The 21397-nt window shown below is 46.6% G+C and overlaps 1 protein-coding gene across 1 annotated transcript; it reads right to left on the bottom strand.

The window, feature by feature from the left end:
• Window positions 1–68: 68 nt before the first annotated feature.
• LOC122943465 (mitochondrial potassium channel-like) lies at window positions 69–19563 on the bottom strand. The gene is made up of 4 exons (XM_044301230.1): window positions 19435–19563; window positions 17937–18282; window positions 16605–16769; window positions 69–859 (listed from the first exon to the last, which is right to left on the bottom strand). Exons 2-4 carry the CDS (start codon window positions 18249–18251, stop codon window positions 104–106), a joined length of 1236 nt encoding a protein of 411 aa, XP_044157165.1. The 5' UTR covers window positions 18252–18282; window positions 19435–19563; the 3' UTR covers window positions 69–103.
• Window positions 19564–21397: the final 1834 nt, after the last annotated feature.

Below are 21397 nucleotides of genomic sequence, written 5' to 3'. Positions count from 1 at the left end.
ATTAAGAGGTGAACTCCCAGAAAATTTGTGAATCTGTACAATAAAGAAGCCACAACCTTGTGTAAAATCATTGCTCCTTGTAGGATTCTTTTATTCTTGTGGTTTAATTTCCTTTAAGTAAAACGTACAATACTGGGAATGCGACAGCGAGTGCGGTGCATGTCAGCGCCGTGCTGTACAGGGAATTCCTATTGATCTGGGAGCCCAGCCTCTGCTCGGCCTCAGATAATTCAAGTATAACGTCCTGGAGGGAACCTCCTTGCCCTCCGCCACCAGGGCTGAGGACCGACCCTTCTGTGGTCTTCAAGGAAACCTTGGACTTTGCATTCTGCATCTCAGTTGCCACCTTACCAAGACTCTTCTCCAGGTCTCCACAGATCTGCTGCAAACCTTCCAAGCTTTTCCCGGATTCTTTAGTATAGGCCATGTGCTCCTTAATGGCCGATAACACCTGATCCACTGCCGAAGACCCCATGTTGGCACTCTGAGGGTCTTGAGATGGCGGCAGGTCAGCAGGTACCTTGTTTCTTAATGCTACAATGAGGTCTCCCAAATCCTTCTGCTGGGATTGGTGCACGGACGCGTGCTCGTGGATCGCCTCCTGTAAGCTGATTGGTCCCTTCTGAGCTTCCAGGAGCAAATTCTTCAACTCCTGGAGCCGGATGCGGTTAATATAAGTTGATCCCATGACCCCGATGAGGGCCCCCAGTACGGAGCCGATGACGGACCAGTTTTTAGTCCGCTCGGCTCTGGTCCTCTCTTTTTCGTGACTCTCCCTCACGGAGGCGGAGAAAAGAGCAAACTTCTCTCTTTCCGACTCCTCGGCGTTGATGTATGAAGTTCTTAATCTTTTTTCTTCCTAAAGGGCGAAATAAAAAAATAATAGTAAATTTCAATAGTCAGATTACACTTATCACAGCCTCACTCTGCTGATCTCTTCCCATGCTTTACACTGCGGTTCTGCTCCTTCAGATTAGCTGCAGTGTATAAACTAATGGCTATCCGGACACGACCTACCAGAAGTCTCACATGTGTATGGATGAATAGGCGAAAATGACTATCGGGGCTCTCCCTTGTGAGCGTTATACTGGGCCACTTACAGATGTCTGCTGTATCCAGAGACCCCAGACCGGTGGAAGACACAGAAGACCATTAGAAAGAGTACTCGGGCATGTACCTGACTGCTGGGTCCATTACAGACAGATTTAGATGGTCAGCTCATATGCCAATACCTATTAGAAGCTAAAAAAAATGATAGGGCACAATAGTGATATTATTGGAAATAACTGGGTGGTCCAGTAAAAGAGGTTTTCAGAGATCTTTTTAGTGATGACCTATCCTCTGTATAGGTAATTAGTATCTGACCAGTTTGGGTCTGACACCCGGGACCCCCGCCAATCAGTTGTTTGTGAAGGCAGTGGTGCTCACAGTAGCGGTGCGGCCTTCTCTCAGCTTTGCCTAGGCCAGGCATGCTCAACCTGCGGCCCTGCAGCTGTTGCAAAACTACAACTCCCAGCATGCTCGAACAGCCTACAGCAGGGCATTGTGGGAGTTGTAGTTTTACAACAGCTGGAGGGCCGCAAGTTGAGCATGCCTGGCCTAGGCCAATGACGTCATATTGATCGGGCACATCAACTAGGTGCAGCTCAGTCGCATGGAAGTGAATGGGGCTGAGCGGGAAACCAAGAACATCCGCTATACAATGTACAGCGCTGCGCTTGGTGAGCTGAGAGAAGGCCGCGGCGCTACTGCGAGCACCGGTGCCTTCTCAAACAGATGATTGGTGGGGGTCCCGGATGTCGGACCCCCACTGATCAGGATCAGATACCGATGACCTATCCAGGGAATAGGTAATCAATCAGTAAAAAGATCTCAGAAAACTCTGTCGTACACCCAATCCTGAGATAATACGGGGGGGGGGGGGGTCCTCTGTTCAGGGTTTTCTTCTATTGACCAGACTGGAAAACAGCTACAGAGGGCATCTCTCACTCTGGAGCTCTGGAGGACCCATTCTGTCCTGCATTACACAGACATCCCATGGATATGAATGGACACTGTGCAATGCCTAATTCCCCCTGCGGAGGCGCTGCAGGGAAACACAATGTTAGATTTACCCACAGATGACAGCTGATCGCTGCGCTGGGGATCGGCAGGAGAACACTTGGTCATCAGCCTAATGTCAAGGAAGAAGTCCTAAGTGGAGAACCCCCTTTGAGATCTACGGTTTGAGGAGTAGATCACCCTTGAAACATGATCACGCAGCTTCACCGCAAAAGACTGGGTATAAAGTGTCACCTCCTCTACATGACGTTGCGCTGTTTGTTTCTCCCATGTCCAATATAGAGTACATCTAATAAATAAATAAAAATTACAAATCTAAATCATTTTAGCATCAGGACCCACATCACACAGATAATAAAGTACTTGCGCCAGTCCTCGAGGGGTTAACCTCCGCCCCCGTGGTTTATGGCTTTATGTCTTCAGTAATCCACAACACATGCTCTACACCAGTCCGCTGAATTGGATTAGTTGATGGTCTGGACGGGCAGAATTTGATTTAGTGAGTCATTGAGAAGAGGAAACAGTCACAGGAAACAGGGAAGATGAATGTCCCGGGGAAAATAATCCGAAATCAGTCTTAGAAATCGCACAATCTGATCCAAAACTACGGCAAACAATATTTGGCTAATTAGAACTGGCAGCATTGGGCTTATCAGTAGAATTAATTAGCACAAGGTCAGTCTGTTGGATACGTCGTCATACACGGTGCACAGGATTATAAAACTTGACCTATATCGTACAAAAACAGCCCCACAGCGCTCCACAGGTGGTGAGTGGTACTGCAGCGCGGCCTCATTCATTTCGATGGAGCAGATCTGCAGTACCAGATGCAAGCCACGGACAGGTGTGGCGTTGGTTCTGGAAGAAGGCAATCACATTTTGTACGCCCCCTTCAAAACTAAATATATATTTATTATATACAGTGTGCAAGGAAGGAAAAAGAACCATCTCGCTAGCGCCACCTTGTGGAAGTAGCCCTAATGAGTCAATCATATTTTATAACAAGCCTTGGAACATGGAGAGGGAAAATAGTCAAGCCAAATATCCATCTGCAGACAGGTGTTTCGGGGAAGCATTGCCAGTAAGTCTCCATACAGGACTAATCATTTTGAAGGGGTTCTCTGAGAATTAAGAAAATGAAAATACTTAAATATTACTTTATTATAAATATATTCTCAAATACCTTTCATTATTTATAATGGCTGGTTTTGTCTGGGGAGCAGTCATCAGGGGAAACAAAATGGCTGCTGTCCCATTAGTTCACACAAAACCTGTCCTGATCACACATGAGGACAAGTTACTTCACAACACTGAGGTAAAGAGCTGCCTCATCCTCCTCTCTGCTCGTCAGGGGTTATGATCCTGATTCCTGACGAGCAGAGAGGAGGATGAGGCAGCTCTATGGCTCATTGTGGTGAAGTAACTTGTCCTCCTGTGTGATTAGGACGGGTTTTGTGTGTACTGATAGGACGGCGGCCATTTTATTTCTCCTAATGATTGCTCCCTAGACAAAACAAACCATTCTAAGTAATGAAAGATATTTGTGAATATATTTATTATAAAATAATATTTAACTATTTTCATTTTTATTCCTGGAGAACCCCTTTAAAGAGGACTTTTCACCAGATTTTATTAATTGAGATAAGTACCTGTACTTGCGGGGTACCCCCCGCTGATGCTGCCACCCTGCCTGTTTTGTTAAAATAGAGCCCCTACACCGTGTCTACCCCCCCCCCCCCCCGGTATTTTCCCCGCTGAGCATCGGAACAATGAGGAGGAGACTGCAGTGGCGTACCAAGGGGGGGGGGGGGGCGGCCCGCCCTGGGTGCCACTCACAAGGGGGGTGCCATGACGGAGTCACCCCTCCACTGCTGCACCGCGACGCGACTCCGCCAGGCGCCGGCTTCTGTCGAAGGATTATTGCGGCGGAGCGCAACATGACGTCACGACGCTGACGCCGCGCCGCCTTCACCGAAGCGGAAGGATCCATTACCAGCGGTCGGACGGAGCCTGAGGCATCATCAAAATGTGAGTAAATAATTGTGTAATTAAGGGGTGTGTGTGTGCGTAATTAAGTGGGGGTTTGTAATTAAGGGGGGGTGTAATTAAGGGTGGGGGTGTAATTAAGGTGGGGAGGGAGGGGTGTAATTAAGGGAGGGGGTGTAATTAAGGGGGGGTGTAATTAAGGGAGGAGGTGTAATTAAGGGGAGAAGAGAGGGGGTGTAATTAAGGGGGTGTGTGTGTAATTAAGGGGGGGTGTAATTAAGGTGGGGAGGGAGGGGGTGTAATTAAGGGGGGGGGGGTGTTATTAAGGGAGGGGGTGTAATTAAGGTGGGGAGGGAGGGGGTGTAATTTGTAATAAATATTATTGAAAACATTGAAAAAAGTTTGTGCATGTTTTCTTAACCAAACAAAGGGTTCGCCCCGGGTGCCAAATGCTCTAGGTACGCCCCTGGGAGACTGAGTCTCTGTCTGTGGGCGTCTCCTTCTCCCAGGCTGTCCAATCGCATCGGAGTGCGTCACAGCCAGGGAGGTTTTTTCTCCCTGGCTGTGACGCTCTCCGCTATGATTGGACAGCCTGGGAGAAGGAGACGCCCATTGAGAAACCCTGGCGTCTCCTCCTCCCTGTTCCGATGCTCAGTAATTGCATACTGAGCGGGGAAAATACTGGGGGGCACAGCGCGGCGTAGGAGCGCTATTTTAACAAAACAGGCAGGGTGGCAGCATCAACTGGGGGTACCCCCGCAAGTACAGGTACTTATCTCAATTAATAAAATCCTGTGAAAGGTCTTCTTTAAGGAACCCATCCCTTGGTTGAATCTGATGGATTTATGTCTTTTTTCAACTGTATTAATTCTGGTAAGGAACGCCAACTTAAGCTTGTATACACAGTAAGAGTCAATTACCCGATCATTTTCATGCAAGTCCTGAATAACTGGTAATAGCCATTTTAAAGTAATTTACTTGCATTAAAAATACCCTTTCATCATTTTGTCATTTTTGACACTGCTAGTGGTAGGCTCTAGGCTCTGGACAAAATCAATCTCCCCCCCCCCCCCCCCTCTAGCATCTGAGAATATAGTCCCTTCTAAGCTATACTGCCATGCCACTGCAGAGGTTCAGCTCCTTGCAGAAAAGCAGGGGAGAAAGCCATTTGTTTGGGCTTCCAGAGAGGGAAGGAAAGTAATTTAGTCCAGAGTGGGCTCTCCTCCTCCTTCTGGCAGCTGAAGATATACTGCCTTGCTACTGCAGAGGATCAGCTCTTTGCTGACAAGCAGGGGGAGAAAGCTATTTCTATTGGCTGCCCTGCAGTGACTAGAGGACCACTATGCAGAGACCTGCCTGTGAGCACTCAGCTCAGCAGATGGATAAGCAGAGTGCTATAGGCTGTGAACACCAGGTGGCGCCATACTCCTAACTTCACCCACAGGCTGTAGCCCACTGAACAACACGTTGAGAGTTGTAGTTCCAAAACAGTTGGAGACCCATGATATATACCACAGCAGAGAGGCTCTGGAAGCCGCGCTACACCGCACCCTCATGGGTAAGAAGCAGTGCGCGTGGCCAGCTGGTTGGATGGGATGCAGTTATGTGATATCTTCTGGACAAGTGTCATGGAAAGGTTAATTACAGATCAATTTTTTCAGAAGAGGAAATTTTTCTTCTATAAATAAAACATTTTAAAAGAAAACAAAAAGTCACAAAGTATCTTAAAAAAGATTAAAAGCAGATGTCACATGTCCGCTAGTAATAAAATGTCTTTGATGGAGCTTATGGGGGGTGGGGTGCATAATGTAACACGGTTCCCAGGCTCTGATAATGTGAACGCAACGAATGTTTAAATAAAAGTTGTAGAATCCATGCTGCTTCAACAAAATCTTTTTAAGGCGGCAACTAAGGGGCCTTAGGCTGGGCCGACGCCTTTTTAAGGCATCCCTGTCTAAGGCCTTTTGCACACGACCGTATGCCCTCCGAGACATACAGTCCGTGAGCGGGCCATATGTCCCAGACTCCCGGAGCGACATTGATCGGGTGTACGGGAGTACACAGCATCATACATTACAATGATGCTGTGCACGTTGGGCCGCCCGCGGGGCTATTGTCCCGCACTCATAAGATCAACAACAGACCCGCGGCCAGTCCGACCTGCACAGCATCATTGTAATCTATAATGCTGTGTACTCCCGTGCGCACGATCAATGCTGCTCCGGGACATATGGCCCACTCACGGACCGTATATCTCGGAGGGCATACGGTCGCGTGCAAGAGCCCTAAGAGCTGTACGGGTCCCCCATGCAGTGGAGAGCGGGGGCTTGGCTCTCACATGAGAGCCACGCTCCTGCTCTAACCCCTTACATGCCGCGGGAAATAGCGCCCACCGCATGTAAGTGGTGACAGTGGGAGCGCATGAATTAAAAATAAATTGTAAAAATTAAATCTCCCCCACATGATTGGTATCACCGCGTCCGTAACGACCCGCACTACACAAATATCATGTGAATTATCCCCTACAGGGGACGCCTAAAAAAAAAAAAATTGCAGAATTGCTAATTTATTCTTAGTTGCCACCTAAAAAAACTTAATAAGCGATCAAAGAGTCATTTTGCTCAAAATGATACCAATGAAAATTACAAGTTGTCCCGCAAAAATCAAGCCCTCACACAACTCCATAGAAAGAAAAATAAAAAAAAGTTATGGGTCACGGGAAGGGGCGATACAAAAAGATTTTCTTCCTGTTAAAAAAGGGGTTTTATTGCATAAAAATTAGTACCGTTAAAACGTTAAAAAACAATAAAAAATTTTTTTATTTGTTATCGCTGTAATCATACTGACCCACTGAATATAGATATTATGTTATTTATACTGATAAATGAAAAAAAACAAGCCCTCAGAGCTATATAGACAGAAAATTAAAAAAGTTAGAGCTCTTGGAAGGCGACGATGAAAAAAGGAAGAAAAATGCTTGTAAGGCCCAAAACAGGCTGGTCCCTAAGGGGTTAAATACTTGGTGCTGCTGTGGATTTTGTCCGATACCTGCTACTCATTTGTACATTCACGTTAGGACCCTGCCTCAGTCACATGCATGAAACATCTCACCACAGGACCAGCACACTCCTCTCCTAAAATACTCTGCACTGCTGGGCACCCCTGTTCCCTCTGCCATATACCTGTGACCACCCCTTGTCCTCCTCCTTTAATTAGGGCACTAAAATTCGACACATGGAGTCATGTCCTCACCAACATAATTACATGACCCCCCACTCACCTTCTGAAATACTCTGTGCTGCTGGGTACTCTGCTTTTTCCAGCATATGTTCCTCCTTACATCATAACACGTCTCTGGCAGCTGTCCAGTGCGCTCACCTCCTGAAATACTCTGTGCCACTATGGATCTGTGACCCCCCACTCGTCTCCATTCCCCTCCTTACATCACATGGCCCTTGTCACACAATAGATCTGTCCTTAATTTTTATATTGATGGCCCATCCTCAGGATAGGTCATCAATATTTGATAGGTGGGGGTCCGACTCCCTACAACCCTCTGTCGATCAGCTGTTTGGCCAGTGACGTCACCTTACATCGGTCACATGGCCTAGGCGCAGCTCGGGGCTGTTCAAGTGCATGGCTGAGCTGGAATACCGAGCACGGCCACTATGCTATGTAGCCAAGCGCCACGGCCTCTTCAAACAGCTGATCAGCGGGGTACTGGGCATCGGACCCCCAACAATCAGATATTGATGACCCATCCTGAGGATAGCCCATCAATATACCAATCTATCTGAAGGTGTTTAGATACTATGGTGAATTATCACCCTGGGTCTTATTCTCAAAATAGTATGTACTGACTTAAATCAGGACTCCTAAAAAACTAATTTTATTTCATTATTTAAAAAAGACCCGTATGTGAGGATCTAAAGATATAATTGTGAACTTAACTCAAATATAAGATACAATAAACATATACAAAAACGGTGGAATAATTGTCCAGAAGGAGTGGATGGGGGCAAAGAGGGTACTAAGGAGGGAAAACTTCCCCTACAGAGGCCCTATCTACCCCTAAGCCTGGGGTATCCTCTAGTGGTGGGGACCCCCCGTCCTCCTTCCTGGCCTGTATTCCCCTAGTTCACCCTGAACAAATAAAGGTACTTATTTCCCAAACCCCGACGCGTTTCCCCAAAGAGGTTCTTCAGGGGGCCCGTATGGGAGGAGGCTAAAATGTGCCCGATATTAGTAATGGGTGGAAAAGAAATAACTAGATCTAACAATTGATAAAAGGATAGACAGACTTGGGCGGTTGGCTTCCAGGAAAAGATGCAAACGATTCCATCGGGAGATCCACAAAGTTAGTGAAGGTAAGCACCCCAAACTACAGATTGGCGTGGTATTAAAAAGCAGGAAGTGCTCAACCCCATATGCAGTAGTGCATCTATACAGGGGGGGGGGGGGCAGATCCTGCACTTGTGGCCCGCTGCTAATGGCAATCCCCAGCAAAAATGCATACAATGGAGGATGCCTGCAGCGGACCACAAGTACCACAATGGACATCCTACACAGGATAGCAAATGTGTGCATGTGATAAACAGTATAAATAATATAACAAAAACAAGGACAGGTGCACTCTGCGGTCTTACTAAGCCCTCAAACTGGTGTTAAAATTGAGAGATTAGCCAACATGTCCTACGTGAGGACATGTCTGAGCCCGAGCACCGCGCCAAGGTTTCTCAAGTAGCTCGGGACCTAACGCTAAACCTACCTGGGCCGTGTGGGCAATACCAGGAGCCAGCGGGCGAATTACAGGAGCGCAAGGTCCGACTCAAAGCAATCTCCCAGTAACCTCCAGCATCTGCCCCCCCCCCCCCCCCCCCGGTATAGATGCACCACTGCATGTGGGGTTGAGCACTTCCTGCTTTTTAATACCACGCCAATTTGTAGTTTGTATTTTTTGGAGGTGTAGAAACTCCTAGTCTGAATGTGCCTTTATTTCCATCCACAGGCAGCATTCTGGTGCACATGTGAGGCCCGGGCTATATCAGCCAGTCTTAGGTGGGAGTCGGACCTTGCGCTCCTGTAATTCGCCCGCTGGCTCCTGGTATTGCTCACACGGCCCAGGTAGGTTTAGCGTTAGGTCCCGAGCTACTTGAGAAACCTTGGCGCGGTGCTCGGGCTCAGACATGTCCTCACGTAGGACATGTTGGCTAATCTCTCAATTTTAACACCAGTTTGAGGGCTTAGTAAGACCGCAGAGTGCACCTGTCCTTGTTATATCAGGTAAGCACTCCACCTATAATGGAACATAACAAGGGTACTCCTATTAATGTCTGCTCACATGGATCGTCCCTCATCCACAGCTGGCCCATGTCCTGATGCGATGATGGTGCGCACAACATATGGTTAACAGGCTGTGATTTAAATAGGGGAAGGGGGGCTCATCGTACACGCTATACCGCCAACTTCCGATCAGTGGAACGCAAAATCAATTTCCGTTCCGGCTGGTAAAGCGCATCGCGGATACTTCAATACAGACTTCCGGTCGATGGAACGCTGGATAACTTCAGATCCGGCGGGGAAAGCGCATCGCCCAGTTTGGCCCCAAACCCTATCAGAAGTAATAAAGTTACTACCAATGATAGAGCGCTCCGGTATTGTGGAGAATGATAAGGGCACCTTGCTACAGAGTACATTAGTCCACACAAAAGATACTGAGAGATATCATTTAAATATATATATATATATATATATACAGTGGAGGAAATAATTATTTGACCCCTCACTGATTTTGTAAGTTTGTCCAATGACAAAGAAATGAAAAGTCTCAGAACAGTATCATTTCAATGGTAGGTTTATTGTAACAGTGGCAGATAGCACATCAAAAGGAAAATCGAATAAATAACTTTAAATAAAAGATAGCAACTGATTTGCATTTCATTGAGTGAAATAAGTATTTGAACCCCTACCAACCATTAAGAGTTCTGGCTCCCACAGAGTGGTTAGACACTTCTACTCAATTAGTCACCCTCATTAAGGACACCTGTCTTAACTAGTCACCTGTATAAAAGACACCTGTCCACAGAATCAATCAATCAAGCAGACTCCAAACTCTCCAACATGGGAAAGACCAAAGAGCTGTCCAAGGATGTCAGAGACAAAATTGTAGACCTGCACAAGGCTGGAATGGGCTACAAAACCATTAGCAAGAAGCTGGGAGAGAAGGTGACAACTGTTGGTGCGATTGTTCGAAAATGGAAGGAGCACAAAATGACCATCAATCGACCTCGCTCTGGGGCTCCACGCAAGATCTCACCTCGTGGGGTGTCAATGGTTCTGAGAAAGGTGAAAAAGCATCCTAGAACTACACGGGAGGAGTTAGTTAATGACCTCAAATTAGCAGGGACCACAGTCACCAAGAAAACCATTGGAAACACATTACACCGCAATGGATTAAAATCCTGCAGGGCTCGCAAGGTCCCCCTGCTCAGGAAGGCACATGTGCAGGCCCGTCTGAAGTTTGCCAATGAACACCTGAATGATTCAGAGAGTGACTGGGAGAAGGTGCTGTGGTCTGATGAGACCAAAATAGAGCTCTTTGGCATTAACTCAACTCGCTGTGTTTGGAGGAAGAAAAATGCTGCCTATGACCCCCAAAACACCGTCCCCACCGTCAAGCATGGGGGTGGAAACATTTTGCTTTGGGGGTGTTTTTCTGCTAAGGGCACAGGACAACTTATTCGCATAAACGGGAAAATGGACGGAGCCATGTATCGTGAAATCCTGAGCGACAACCTCCTTCCCTCTGCCAGGAAACTGAAAATGGGTCGTGGATGGGTGTTCCAGCACGACAATGACCCAAAACATACAGCAAAGGCAACAAAGGAGTGGCTCAAGAAGAAGCACATTAAGGTCATGGAGTGGCCTAGTCAGTCTCCGGACCTTAATCCAATCGAAAACCTATGGAGGGAGCTCAAGCTCAGAGTTGCACAGAGACAGCCTCGAAACCTTAGGGATTTAGAGATGATCTGCAAAGAGGAGTGGACCAACATTCCTCCTAAAATGTGCGCAAACTTGGTCATCAATTACAAGAAACGTTTGACCTCTGTGCTTGCAAACAAGGGTTTTTCCACCAAGTATTAAGTCTTTTTTTTGTTAGAGGGTTCAAATACTTATTTCACTCAATGAAATGCAAATCAGTTGCTATCTTTTATTTAAAGTTATTTTTTCGATTTTCCTTTTGATGTGCTATCTGCCACTGTTACAATAAACCTACCATTGAAATGATACTGTTCTGAGACTTTTCATTTCTTTGTCATTGGACAAACTTACAAAATCAGTGAGGGGTCAAATAATTATTTCCTCCACTGTATATATATATATATACAGACGTGGACAAAATTGTTGGTACCCTTTGGTCAATGAAAGAAAAAGTCACAATGGTCACAGAAATAACTTTAATCTGACAAAAGTAATAATAAATTAAAATTCTATAAATGTTAACCAATGAAAGTCAGACATTGTTTTTCAACCATGCTTCAACAGAATTATGTAAAAAAATAAACTCATGAAACAGGCATGGACAAAAATGATGGTACCCCTAACTTAATATTTTGTTGCGCAACCTTTTGAGGCAATCACTGCAATCAAACGCTTCCTGTAACTGTCAATGAGACATCTGCACCTCTCAGCAGGTATTTTGGCCCACTCCTCATGAGCAAACTGCTCCAGTTGTGTCCGGTTTGAAGGGTGCCTTTTCCAGACTGCATGTTTCAGCTCCTTCCAAAGATGCTCAATAGGATTGAGGTCAGGGCTCATAGAAGGCCACTTTAGAATAGTCCAATTTTTTCCTCTTAGCCATTCTTGGGTGTTTTTAGCGGTGTGTTTTGGGTCATTGTCCTGTTGCAAGACCCATGACCTGCGACTGAGACCAAGCTTTCTGACACTGGCTAGTACATTTCTCTCTAGAATTCCTTGATAGTCTTGAGATTTCATTGTACCCTGCACAGATTCAAGACACCCTGTGCCAGACGCAGCAAAGCAGCCCCAGAACATAACAGAGCCTCCTCCATGTTTCACAGTAGGGACAGTGTTCTTTTCTTGATATGCTTCATTTTTTCGTCTGTGAACATACAGCTGATGTGCCTTGGCAAAAACTTCGATTTTTGTCTCATCTGTCCACAGGACATTCTCCCAGAAGCTTTGTGGCTTGTCAACATGTAGTTTGGCATATTCCAGTCTTGCTTTTTTATGATTCGTTTTCAACAATGGTGTCCTCCTTGGTCGTCTCCCATGTAGTCCACTTTGGCTCAAACAACGACGGATGGTGCGATCTGACACTGATGTTCCTTGAGCATGAAGTTCACCTTGAATCTCTTTAGAAGTCTTTCTAGGCTCTTTTGTTACCATTCGGATTATCCGTCTCTTAGATTTGTCATCAATTTTCCTCCTGCGGCCACGTCCAGGGAGGTTGGCTACAGTCCCATGGATCTTAAACTTATGAATAATATGTGCAACTGTACTCACAGGAACATCTAGTTGCTTGGAGATGGTCTTATAGCCTTTACCTTTAACATGCTTGTCTATAATTTTCTTTCTGATCTCTTGAGACAGCTCTTTCCTTTGCTTCCTCTGGTCCATGTCGAGTGTGGTACACACCATATCACCAAACAACACAGTGATTACCTGGAGCCATATATATAGGCCCAATGGCTGATTACAAGGTTGTAGACACCTGTGATGCTAATTAGTGGACACACCTTGAATTAACATGTCCCTTTGGTCACATTATGTTCTGTGTTTTCTAGGGGTACCATCATTTTTGTCCATGCCTGTTTCATGAGTTTATTTTTTTACATAATTCTGTTGAAGCATGGTTGAAAAACAATGTCTGACTTTCATTGGTTAACATTTATAGAATTTTAATTTATTATTACTTTTGTCAGATTAAAGTTATTTCTGTGACCATTGTGACTTTTTCTTTCATTGACCAAAGGGTACCAACAATTTTGTCCACGTCTGTATATATATATATATATATATATATATATATATTTTGATGAACAACATCATATTTTTTTATTTTAGGGAAACTTCTCGTACCAAAAGCCAGTAACGGCTCCATCAGTGGAGGTACAGACGTGCGGAAGCGAATTTCAGGAAAAAAGGAGATCATAGAAAACGGCTATAAGTCAATCTTTCATTCAGACCTGTGGGCGACTGCGGAGTCTGGAAATCCCTTCAGCCTCTTTCTGCAGGGTCTTCTTGTCCCGGTCGCCCTTGCGCTGTGACGGGGGTATAACCTCTAGTGCTGAAAAATGTCCCCTGCATGATACTCTAACACGTGATTGGCTACTGGAGTAACATTTTCCTTATTAACATCATTAATGTGTTCGCAAATCCTTCTTCTTAGCTCCCTCTTAGTTTTACCCAGACACCGGCAGATAGACACAACTCCCTTGGTTCTACAATGAATGAAGTCTTCGATGTTAACGATTTGCCCAGTGGCGGAGCTGGTTATTGTTTTGGATGTGGAGATAGAATCGCATGCTTTACCCGGAGGTTTGCGGTCCAGCCAAGTGCCTGCCTTTGACGGGGCTCTGTAATGGCTATGGACTAACCGGTCTTTGAGACTTCTCCCCCTACGGTAGGTGATGCTGGGGTATGTGCTAACTACATCAGATCTGGATCCATCGATAGAACTGGCCAGTACTTATCTAAGATTTTCTTGGTTTCGGAGTTTCCCCTATCGAAGGTGGAGATAAGACGTATAGGAGCCACTACTTTGGTCAGTTGGGTTCTGGGGATGAGGAGATCAGATCTTTCCCGTCTCTGTGCCTGAGGACCCCTTGTGGATACCCCCTATCGCGGAACCCATTGTACAGCTTTCTGGCTTCCAAATGGAAGTCTTCCCCATCGGAGCAGTTCCTCCGAACCCTCAGGTATTGACCTTTGGGTTTGCATCTTTTAAAGGGAACCTGTCACCGGGATTTTGTGTATAGAGCTGAGGACATGGGTTCCTAGATGGCCGCTAGCACATCCGCAATACCCAGTCCCCATAGCTCTGTGTGCTTTTATTGTGTAAAAAAAAAAATAATATTTGATACATATGCAAATTACCCTGAGATGAGTCAGAGCTTGAAAATATGACTCTTCTCTGGTCCCACAAGTAAGATATGACTTATGTTAATTTGAATATGTATCAAATCTTTTTTTTTACATAATAAAAGCACACAGAGCTATGGGGACTGGATATTGCGGATGTGCTAGCGGCCATCTAGCAACCCACGTCCTCAGCTCTATACACAAAATCCCAGTTCCCTTTAAGGGCCGGTGGATAGGGACTCTCCCAGTGTAAAATAGAATTGGTCACTGTCGGTTTCCTAAATAGTGTGGTCGTCAGTTTGTCCCCCTGTTTGTATACTCTCACATCGAGGAATGCAATGTATCCGCTCTGAATCTCATGGGTGAACTTCAGACCGACTCCATTTACATTCAAGGTGTCAATACATTTAGCAAATTCCTCTTTATTGCCATTCCAAATCACAAAGATGTCATCTATGTATCTTGTCCAGAACGTAATTTTTTATTGCCCCACCAAGTGGTTTGGTCTGGAGATACCAGCCCAGGAAGAGGTTAGCATACGTGGGGCACAAGGGCCCCCCATCGCAGTCCCCCTGAGCTGGTGGTAGAGACGGGAGTAGAAGAAGAAGAAGTTATGAGTAAGAATACATTTCAGTGTTGCCAGGATGAAGTTGTTGTGGGCTCCAAATTGTGTCCCCCTCCTACTTAAATAATACGTCACAGCTGCCGGGCCCTTCTCATGTGGAATGGAGCTATACAGCGATTCAACGCCTATACTAGCGAGAAGGCATGACGGATCAATAGTGAGGGTCTCAATGTTTCTAAAAAAAAAATCTATTGTATATGATAGGAGGGCCAACACAAACTGAGAACTTTACCCAAATACAGACCACAATTCGGTGTCACGTTAACGTCTGAAACAATGGGGCGTCCCTTCAGGAGGTTTAATCCCTTGAACTATCCGCGATGCACTTTACCAGCCGGACCAGAAGTTGATTTTGCGTTCCACCGATCGGAAGTAGGCGGTATACCCGAGCCAGACTCTAGGTTTAGCATAGGACCCGCCTGACCTGAGACCACCTTGACGCTGGTAGGCGGGCACAGATGTGTTTTGATCAAAATATATTGGCTAAGTGTCTCAGAGTTCATCACATCAGAGTGAGGGCTTGGTCCATATAGAATACTTGCATCTATTCTATTAAGTGCATTATTACCTTATTTCAGTGATTTTATTTTTTTTCATGAATGTGGCCAGGGAAATCCGCACATTTATTTATCATACCGTGCCGGATGTTTTTATCTTAGTTTTTTCTGTGATTTTTCAGAGTCTCTTAACCAATTGTTGTGCGCACCATCATCGCATCAAGCTGTGGCTGAGGGACGATCCATGTGAGTAGACATTAATAGGAGTACCCATGTTATTTATGGGTAATCCTCTCAGTCAGATCTTTGACCTAATTATGTTCCACTATAGGTGGAGTGCTTACCTGCACTAACTTTGTGGATCTCCCGATGATATCGTTTGCATCTTTTCCTGGAAGCCAACCGCCCAAGTCTGTCTATCCTTTTATCAATTGTTAGATCTAGTTATTTATTTTCCACCCATTACTAATATCGGGCACATTTTAGCCTCCTCCCATACAGGCCCCATGAAGAACCTCTTTGGGGAAACGCGCCGGGGTTTGGGAAATAAGTACCTTTTATTTGTTCAGGGTGAACTAGGGGAATACAGGCCAGGAAGGAGGACGGGGGGTCCCCGCCACTAGAGGATACCCCGGGCTGAGGGGCAGATAGGGCCTCTGTAGGGGAAGTTTTCCCGCCTTAGTACCCTCTTTGCCCCCATCCACTCCTCCTGGACAATTATTCCACCGTTTTTGTATATGTTTATTGTATCTTATATTTGAGTTAAGTTCACAATTATATATTTAGATCCTCACATACGGGTCTTTTTTAAAATAATGAAATAAAATTAGTTTTTTAGGAGTCCTTTTGAGTCAGTACATCAATATACAAATCCTGGACAACCCCTTTAATAACAATCCCGTGGGTAGACAGGTCAATTGCCTTCCACAAGATCAGCACACTCATCTCCTGAAATACTCTGTGCCACTACGCACCCTCTGTTTTCCAGGATCGGACACATGTAACATAATTACATGTGCAGGCAGGCCACTGCTTAGATTGGTGCAGCCACCTCCTGAAATACTCTGTGCTGCTCTGCTGCTTCTACTATACATCCGTAACCATCCACCTCCATTCCTTCCTCACATCTAGGACGCCGTCTCCGCACCAGAATTCGATAACATGATTTCAGAAGCAGACAGGTCACTGTCCCTCACAAGGTCAGCACACTCCTCTCCTGGTGCGGCCATCATTCTTACATTCTGATTGGCTACAAGGTGTCCCCACCGACTTCAGACCGGGAAGGGGGGGGTGAACACAACAAGGTTGTCACTTTTTGTGCCCTCGTTTACCTGCAGAAGTTTATGCTCCAGAGTGGCGAGCTCCAAATACTGGACGTCGTCACGAGACACTCTGTCCAGGCGATCCCGCACTTCCTTCAGCTTCAGCTGCTGGGATTCCATGGTTTCACGAGCCTCCCGCACTATCCCGCGAGCCACCATGAAGTCCTTCTCTGCCTGGAGAAAACGGACATGATCCTTATGATGTTTATACTGCTACAAAGCATCTACAATGCATGCAACTTTGCAAACAGTCTTGTGTGCATGCAGCTTGGGTGCAGTCCTGTGTCGCCATGGTAACAGACTACAAACAAATGCTGTGTAGTCTGATCCTGCAATCAAACTCCCTTTCATCTGTTTAGTTCATAGGTTTGTTTGCAAAGGCGCAGAGATCCCAACCTCACTACAGGACCACTAAATTCTGGGGTTCTGGCCACTTGAGCCCCCCACTGATCAGCAGCTATATTAGTGGAAGCCTTAGGTACACAACACATTAAACCCACAGGGGTCAATGGGCAAAAATCCATGGCTGTGCTGTCTTCCAGAGTAAGATTTGCTCTTTGAAGTGGCTCTATGGCTAATAAGTTATGGTCCCACGTAAGGGAAAACACCTTTTTGACATCCATACAGCGCCACCCTCAGTCTATGGGTTGTATCTGGAACTGCAGCTCAGCTCCATTTAAAAGGTTATTCCAGTTATCCACAGTAAAAGGAATAATCAGACCGGTGGGGGTCCTACTGATCACGAGAACGGGGGCCCCCCGTACCCTGTGAAGCCCCCCCTGAAATAGACGGAGGCTGGTTGGAACAACACGCCGCAGCTCCATTCATTTCTATGAGGGCACTGGAGATAGACGAGTACAGTGCTCAGCTATCTCCGGCACTACCATAGAAATGGAGTGGCGGCGCACTTTTTTCGACCAGCCGCTCCACCTATTTCAGGGGGTCTCAACAGGGTACGGGGCTCACGTTCTCGTAATCGGTGGGGGTACCAGTGGTAGGACCCTCACTGTGGATAGGGTAAAACTTGCTATAAGCAGAATACGCATATTTTCTTTACTTACCTTGCACTGATCCTGAATTACGGTACAATATTTCCATTCACATCTAAAGCTAAGTTCAGAATTCCGCTGGCTTCCCGATACCACAGAGCAGTGCATTGTGGGAGCTCAGAAGACCGTAACGCCTAACATGTCTGACAGCAGGGTGGCTGTCTGTTTCCAAGGGCAACCAGAAGAATTCCCAAAGCAGCTTTGGATGTGAACGGAGGAGAAGTAGCAGTAAAAAGGCAGCGGAATGTCACTAATTGCTCAGGCAGCGGTGATCTGCATCCTCTGGTCTTACCTCAGCCACCTTCCCTTGAGCGTCTCTAACTTCTACAAGTCCTACAAACTCCTCGTATCGGGCCCACCAGTACATGGCCGTGGCAGATGCTTTGTCCATGGAATTCCTACCCAGAGTTTTACCGCTTTCCACCCATTTCTGTAAGGGGGTGACACCAGAGGCCTCGGGAGGGGGTCGGAGGTCTGGAGGCTTGGACGCAGGGGAGCACAGCGCCCTTATACTCAGCAATTTGATTCTTTGGGTTGGCGGAAAAGATAGAAGGTGAGGAGGCTTCATGGCACCAATGCCAACTTGTAAGCCACAGAGATGTTTCATAGCGGGGCGCTGCTATGGACGGACACGAGACCTGCGAGAAAAATAAAAGGAGATTCCAACATTTATTAATGTGAAGCTTTAAAAGGAGACGCCATCATGGAAAATTCCGATAATGTGGCATCTTCAGGACCACCAGGTGTGAACCTCAAGGCCGCCCCCCCCCCCCCCGAGTCCTACAGTTACACTGTGCCTCCCCCACCTGGGCACTGCACCAACTACCTCCGCCAGTCCCATATACACTGAACGAAGTGGCAGCGAGCATGCGAGATCCACACTCCATTAAAAAAACTGAGAGGACTCAGGACCCCCATTCAGTAATCAGAGGGGGTCCAAGAAGCGTCCCCCCCCAATGATTCTATGCAAAGGGTTCATATGAAACTCCTCATCCCCTGCACCTTCTGCTCTGTTAAAAATGAAGATGGATCCTACTGACGACACATTCGTACACCCTTCAATGAACATCTGATATTGGTGCTTTAGCTGCTGCAGTGTAAAGTATGGAGGAGGACCGGAGCAGAAGTCTGACCCTCCCATTCGCTAGGAGGGGGGGGGGATTCAGACCACCTCACATTCCAGCAGACAATGCAGCTATGCTGGAGTCACTATTCTTTGCGGTGTCCTAACGGATCCAGGGGAGGGTCTGGCGTTTGTGGGGCCCCTAACTGCTCACATGCACCTCAATAAGCTCCGCCTCCAGTGGCTCGCTTAGCAGTGCCGCCTGGTACTACCTTGCTGTTCCTCATCCTCCGGGCCCCTGTGCAGGTTTTTTCAGTAAGCACTTTTTGCCAGCAGGGGGCCTCCTGATCTGCGGGGCCCCAAGCATTTGTTTGCTTTGCATGGTGGTAAAGTCCGCCACTAAATGGAGCAGAGCTAAAAATCGGTTTATGGGGGCGAATGTCAGTGACGTCCGATGTGGTAGACACCTGACCCTGCTATAAAATGTATATATAAACCCCTGGTATAAAATAAACATATTTATAAAAGGTATATGAATAATAATACAATGAATGCAGATGTAGCAGAGCTCAAATTGTGTAACATCTTAGCACTCACACCAAAGCAATTACAAACTCAGCTCTGCTGCACCACAGTACGTGGTGACAAGCAAGGTCCTATGTCTGCATTCATTCATGTCATTGATGCCTGAATGACAGAAAAGCACCCTTTCCAGTTTTCCTTTTACCTGACTCGTTATGTCATCTCATACATCCTTCCTAAGCCAAAAGGATCCCCCCTACAGAAGACACAGAGGTGACAACGCTCTGCGTAGACTTCAAGTCTTCCTGCTAATATTGAGAGGACCAAGATGGCCGCCACCATGCATCCGCTGTCATAGTACATTATAGACGCTAACAAGAGTAGCAAGATGGCGGCGATCATCCTTCCAAGGACTAACAAGGGTGTACCAAGATGGCTGCAACTCTAATCTCAAAAAGCGCACGACACATTATAACCAATAAAATCCGCGAAAGTTCAGTTTCTTTACCTAAAACATGTCAAGGTGCTATAGCTTTCTATACGTTTTTACAAGTTTTAGGCGGAAAGTTTTCAGTTCAGGCAGTGCGTTTGACAGCTACATCCGCCGCAGTTCAGCGTCCTTTGTAGCCTATTTGCGAGCTAGAGCGGAAGTGCTTGTTGTACAGGCAGTAAGTTAGATAGCTCTTCCGGTGTAGTTCGGGGTCTTGCTTTACCAGTAGCCGCGGAGATGTCTGGAAGAGAAGGTTGGTGATTCAAACTGGGAGCGGCGGGATCCGGTGCCATCCTGGTTGGGAGTTGCCTTTGGTTACGGGCGGTCATCACTGGCCGGGTTCTAGTGTCCCTGCTTTATTATATATATGTCATAATAAGCCCTTAAAGGGAACCTGTCACCGGGAGTTTGGGTATAGAGCTGAGGACATGGGTTGCTAGATAGCAGCTAGCACATCCGCAGTGCCCAGTCCCCATAGCTCTGTGTGCTTTTATTGTGTAAAAAAAAAAACCGGTTTGATACATATGCAAATTACCCTGAGATGAGTCCTGTCCGTGAGAGGAGTCGGGGACAGGACTCATCTCAGGTTAATTTGCATATGTATCAAATCGTTTTTTTTTACACGATAAAAGCACACAGAGCTATGGGGACTGGGTATTGCACATGTGCTAGCGGCCATCTAGCAACCCATGTCCTCAGCTCTATACCCAAAATCCCAGTGACAGGTTCGCTTTAAAAAAGAGGCTATCTCTAGGCGAAATGAACTAGAGGGGTGATATGGGACTACAAGTCCCAGCAGAGGCTGACAACACATGATGAGGCTCCTGGTTGTCAGATAGGGGCCCTTATCCTAGTAAATAACTTTGGTTTCAAGTAATCCGTCCAGAGCAGCCAATCAGATCACTGTTTATAGGGTGCAAGATGAAAGCTGGACTCTGGTAGATTCTGTTCTATGTGCATGACTGGCATCAGTGACCTGTACCCGGTTATCGGCGGGCACTGCCTCCCTCGCTGTTCCCTTCAGGTGATGATAAGTCTTCTGTTTTCCAGGTGGGAAGAAGAAGCCCTTAAAGCAGCCCAAGAAATCAGGCAAAGACTTAGATGACGTAAGTACCTTCCATCCTGGTGGCTGGCAGAAAGTGCCATGTACAAAGGGGTCCTTCACCTATACTTGTGTACCCTTAAAGGGGTTGTCCCATCTCAGACAATGGGGGCATGTCGCTAGGATATGCCCCCATTGTCTGATAGGTGCGGAGCGGGGAAATGAACGGAGGGCGCACTGCGCATGCGCAGCCGCCCTCCATTCATTTCTATGGGACCGCCGAAAATAGCCAAGTGCTGGCTCGGCTATTTCCGTCTACCCCATAGAAATGAATGGGGGCAAAGGGGCGATATGCCCCCATTGTCTGAGATGGGAATACCCCTTTAAAGGGCATGTGCCATAACACAACACAGGATAGAGGGTGTCTGACTGTTGGGGTCCCCGCCTGATGTCCGGTGCACCCTGTTTGAATGGAGCAGCGTTGAAGCGTACGTGTCCGGAAAAAGCCAAACGCTTGTACTCAGGCATGCTTGTCCGCCTCCCCATTCAAATTGAGCAACAACACCCCCCCCCCCCCCCTCCTTTGACGAGAGGGGACCACAGTGTTCGGACCCCCACACTCCCTATCCTGTGGAT

The sequence above is a fragment of the Bufo gargarizans genome, chromosome 7 (assembly GCF_014858855.1).
Source record: "Bufo gargarizans isolate SCDJY-AF-19 chromosome 7, ASM1485885v1, whole genome shotgun sequence".
Classification (NCBI taxonomy): domain Eukaryota; kingdom Metazoa; phylum Chordata; class Amphibia; order Anura; family Bufonidae; genus Bufo; species Bufo gargarizans.
Note: the sequence above shows the minus strand (reverse complement) of the source record. Positions and strands in the feature narration are given on the sequence as shown.